Source organism: Sprattus sprattus (assembly GCF_963457725.1).
Source record: "Sprattus sprattus genome assembly, chromosome: 1".
NCBI lineage: Eukaryota > Metazoa > Chordata > Actinopteri > Clupeiformes > Clupeidae > Sprattus > Sprattus sprattus.
In genome coordinates this window covers 46,893,173-46,898,172 of record NC_137920.1, presented here as the reverse complement: position 1 = coordinate 46,898,172, position 5,000 = coordinate 46,893,173, and the positions used below count along the sequence as shown (strand labels likewise).

The window sequence follows — 5,000 nt, the reverse complement described above, 5'->3', positions numbered from 1 at the left end:
GACAGCTCAGCGGCCGTCCGTTCACATGCGAGGGTGCCGAGTGGCCCAGTTTGGGGGAGCGGTCCGCTCCCGGCCGAGAGTCTGTTAGAGGGCTGTCTTTGGGGCACCAGGCCTCTGCTGGCAGCTGGGGGTCCCGGGGCAGGCTGGAGGACAGAGGCGGGAGCCAGGAGGCACGGCCATCCGGCGGGGTAGGGGGAGGTCTCTCAGGGGGAGGCGGTGGGGGCGGGTCCCTCTGTGGCGGGGGCGGGGCGGGCAGCGGCTTGTCCTGCTTCCTGGGCATCCCTGGAGAGGACTGGCAAGGAGGGGGGCACAGAGGGCACGCACCAGTCAGGACCATGTACAGCTCCTCACACACGCATGGAAGATAGACCATGTACAGCTGCTCACACACTGGGGAACTCTGACTAACACTGAGGGACTTTACTGCCTGAATGCTGTGTGAACAAAACTTAGCAATTGTTATGGCTTTTTTTTGGCATTCCGTTTAACTGAAATGTTGATCACCCATGTTACACAAGCACACAAGAAATGCACCTTTGGGGATCCAGTGGGGCTGGCGGAGGGGGAGCGGATGATGCCCTTCTGGATGAGGTCCAGTCTGGGGGGCACTGGAGGTAGGCTGAGGTGCTGGATGCCTGATGGGTCAGACAGGCCTTTCCTGCGCTGGGCCACAGGGGACGAGTTGGGCGACATGATGGGCGAATTCTGTCTATCGGTGCACTGCTAAGAAGGAGAAGAACACCATTAGGATAGTTCACAAGTCTGCTCAGGCAGATGCCTCTTACCATCAAAACAATCATCGGGTCCACATGTCCTGTTTAGCACAAAACTAACACTGGACCATTTTATGTTCATTCAGAGCTATTGTAGCTTAGCATTCCTCATTCATTCTGTATCTGCACACAGATTCTACATTGGTGGATGGGAAGTGACCAGCCTTTTCATTCCTAATGAAACAAGAAATGAGATAAGGAGCCCTGCCTGTTTAAATACAGTACTGTGCAAAAGTTTTAGGCAGGTGTGAAAAAATGCTATGAACTAAGAATGCTTTGAAAAATGTAAACAATAAATGTTTATTTTGTATCCATTTACATGGTAAGACTGAGCAAAGCAACAAGACACAACGTAGTTATACTGCATCAGCAGGGTCTCTCCCAGACAAAGATTTCAAAGCAGACAGGGGTTTCAAAATGTGCAGTTCAAGCTCTTTTGAAGAAGACGTTGAGGATCGTAGACGCAGTGGTCAGCCAAGGAAACTGAATGCAGCTGATGAAAAACACATCAAGCTTATTTACCTTCGAAATCGGAAGATTTCAAGCAGTGGCATCAGCTCAGAACTGGCAGAAACCAGTGGTACCCAGGTACAGACATTTACTGTCCGGGGAAGTCTGGCCAGAAGTGGTCTTCATGGAAGAGTTGCAGCCAAAAAGCTCTACCCCGACAAGGAAACAAGGCCAAGTGACTGAACTAAGCACGAAAACATAGAAACTGGGGTGCAGAAACATGGCAGAAGGTGCTCTGGACTGATGAGTCAAAATTAGAAATATTTGGCTGTAGAAAAAGGCAGTTTGTTCGCCGAAGGGCTGGAGAGAGGTACAATAATGAGAGTCTGCAGGCAACAGTGAAGCATGGTAGAGGTTCCTTTCCAGTTTGGGGCTGCATTTCTGCATGTGGAGTTGGAGATTTGGTCAGGATGAATGGTGTCCTCAATGCTGAGAAATACAGGCAGATACTAATCCATCATGCAATACCATCAGGGAGGCGTATGATTGGCACCAAATGTATTCTGCAGCAGGAACATAACCCCAAACATACAGCCAATGTCATTAACAACTATCTTCAGCTTAAAGAAGAACAGAAAGTCCTGCAAGTGATGGTATGACCCCCACAGAGCCCTGATCTCTACATCATCGAGTCTGTCTGGGTTTACATGAAGAGACAGAAGAATTATAGGAAGCCTACATCCACAGAAGATCTGTGGTTAGTTCTCCAAGATGTTTGGAACAATTTACCAGCCGAGTTCCTTCAAAACTCGCTAGTAACTGGCTTCTCTGTGTATGTGCTGACTGCAGCAAATTCATGAAAATATGTTTTAATGTATTGTTTGTTAGATTTAAATACATTGTAAAAAGTATTTCTGTACTAAGGCATCAAGGTCCTTGAAAGGGGTGCAGGACTGAAGTTCTTGCCTTTGGTTTGATGAGATGATGCGCTTACCTTTCTGATGGAGGCCAGTCCATTCATGACCAGTGTGTCTTCACGGTCATCATCATCATCCAGGTCTAGCATTGGACAGTTGAAATTGTCCAAAAAGAAGCACTTGCTGCCCTCATTGCGGGGGTCGAAAGGATCCACTATGATAGGTTCAGTGCCCTTAATCTCACACCGACAGAATGGGCACCCCTGTCCATCAGACTCCTAGAATGAAATAAAACATGGTTAACATGCAGGAGGTATACACACACAATTACACACACAAATACAAACACAACCACACACACACACACACACACACACACACACGTTGTGCATCACAAGCACAAAATATAACAGAAGAAAGGATTCAACAGCTGTTCATCAAATTCATCCAAATAACTCCCGCTTGGTTATGTGCATGATGAAGTAAACGTGGGGGTGCTGTTGAGTTTTGGGTGCCATGTGGAAACACTTTTGCCGGGTATCTAAGGCAAGATCTTGGTGATTACAAACAGCTGGAAGACACATGCTTCCACTCAATAGAACCTTCAGGCTCGGCCTACTACAACATCCACCCTTCTTCTATTTTAGAACAAACACTTGATACAAAAACACACATATACATGCACGCACGCACATACATTAAGAAGGAAGACTTTGGGTCCTCTAATAAGCTGCAGTCTCAGCAAACAGATTACATATGGCAGATTAGTCATATTACAGCGGGACTGGGTGTGGGTTTGGGGCGTGATTCAACTCTCATTTCCTCCGCTTCAACCCTCAGAATCAAAGAGTGCCAGTATTTAGAAGAACAAAGGACGACAGTGGCAGCCATCTGTTTGGGGAATCATGATAGACATAAAAAGACTGTTTGAAACGTAATCCTAATGAGTTAATCAAGCAGACAGGGATGGTTGGCACTGCACGAAAAGCAAGATTATCGGGCCCGTATACGCTGTGATACAGCCGCGAATGATCACCATTCCTGGCTGATCGCGGACATTCCCCCGAAATATCCGTCTGCCGCATACCAACGGAATTTCCCGGAAAGGAACCTGCGAGGGGAGGGGGGCTGATGTGTTTAGCATTCTCACCACAGAGGTGCGAAATGCTCTTATTAGCATATTGACTGTCAGCAGTCTAGTCACACACACCCTGCTGCAGCCATTGGTTGAAAACGACAAGGAATTGAATTAAAACGTCTTGTGATGAGACGGAATGAGATTCTGTCTATAGATCAGCTTTCAACTGACAAAACGTATCCCCTCCCATTTACAGCTATTGCCCCATAAAAACGAAATTAAAATGTACACGATAATAATTTAATTAATATTCTGTCTTTAGGGTTTTGCGCCGGGGTTATCACATTTCTTGATTCACCTTCCGTTTTCAGAGTTCTGTCTTCAGGGTTTTGATTTCGGGGATATCGCGATTCTTGCTTTGCCATGCCTTTCATTTCCAGAGTTCGAGGGTTGCAATGTACTTTAGAGGCAGTTCCACTCATATTCCGGAGCTTCCTCTTTGTAATGTTCTTGAGATTCACTTTTGGATACAGAGTCGGGCTTACTCTGATATTGAGATAGTCATTTCGCAACTTGGGACATGTTTGCCACTCGTAAATATCTAACCTGTGTCTTTTCAGGTAGATTTTTAAATCTTACGCGAGCTTCGCGAGATCCGATCCTGCGCTCTTCAGGTTAACGGTACTGTGTACCTAATGGTGCTGTTTCTAACCGCTTAGCCACCTTTGCTGGTAAGGATCTAGCTCGCCGGTGCGACCAAGTACCTGGTTTATCATTCCTCCCTCCTCTGGGGTATTTCTCTTCTGTTACTGGGGCGTGCGATTGAGAATTGTTTAGTGGACTTATGTGACGTTTTAATTATGTTCACGTAAAGGCGCCCGAGGCAACATTAGAAACTTTAGACTCGAATAATAAACGTTCAATTTCTAGTCTTTTTTACACGTAGTAAGTTTCAATAACACCATACCATTACATATCGACATTCACAGTGGTGTAGTGGTCCCTGGAGAAGTGGGTATACTCTTTATTTATTCATACAGCACAGGATAAACACCCTGTTTTGAGAAGTGGGTATACCCAATGCTGACTGAAAAATAAGTGGGTATACTCCGTATACACTGGACTACACCACAGGACATTCAAGGAGCAAAGATGAGACGTCGTTGTGTGGTGAGAACTGATACAAAAATCGCCTGCCTTCTGTTTTCCACGGTAGATCGCATGTTATGCTAGAAGTGGCTTAGCATGGGTGGGATGGGGAAAGATAACACCTTTCCATCCAGACGCAAATTTAGCTAATCGGAATCTGTAAGTGGTTTCCATATATATATATATGTATATAGTTCATCTCTCTTATTTGACGAAGCAGTGAGTTAGCTGTCTTTCAATGTCTCTTGTCGAATTATCTCACATGTTTATGGTGGTATGTGTTTAAAAGTTTTAACTTAGGCTATGTGTAATGTTCCTAACTTATATATTATTATTTCACCTTAATGTTCTTGAGATTAGTTTCTGGCATGTAATTATACAGAGTCAGGCTTACTCTGATAACAGTCATTAAGAGTCGTTAACAGTCGTTAAGCAACTTGGGCCATGGTTGCCACTAGTGGGGATCGACCCGGTGACTTTCAGGTTTTTTAAATCAGTGAAGCAGTGACGGGGTGGGGGGGGGGGGGGGGGTGTTTTCAATCCAGGTCAATTCAATTAACATAACAAAACCTAGGCCTGGCCAAGGGGAAGGGGTGGGGGGGCTTTCACACCAATGTGGGCTTCTACGGCAAT

General features: G+C 45.8%; 1 protein-coding gene across 1 annotated transcript in view; it reads right to left on the bottom strand.

Moving 5' to 3' along the window:
- The window catches only part of cblb (Cbl proto-oncogene B, E3 ubiquitin protein ligase), a 62,916-nt gene that overhangs the window by 11,049 nt on the left and 46,867 nt on the right, over window positions 1–5,000 (bottom strand). Inside the window, 3 exon segments of the mRNA XM_080839517.1 lie at window positions 1–292; window positions 535–723; window positions 2,218–2,418. The exon segment at window positions 1–292 is cut by the window's left edge and continues 65 nt beyond it. Of these exon segments, the coding sequence (XP_080695643.1) occupies window positions 1–292; window positions 535–723; window positions 2,218–2,418 (682 nt within the window).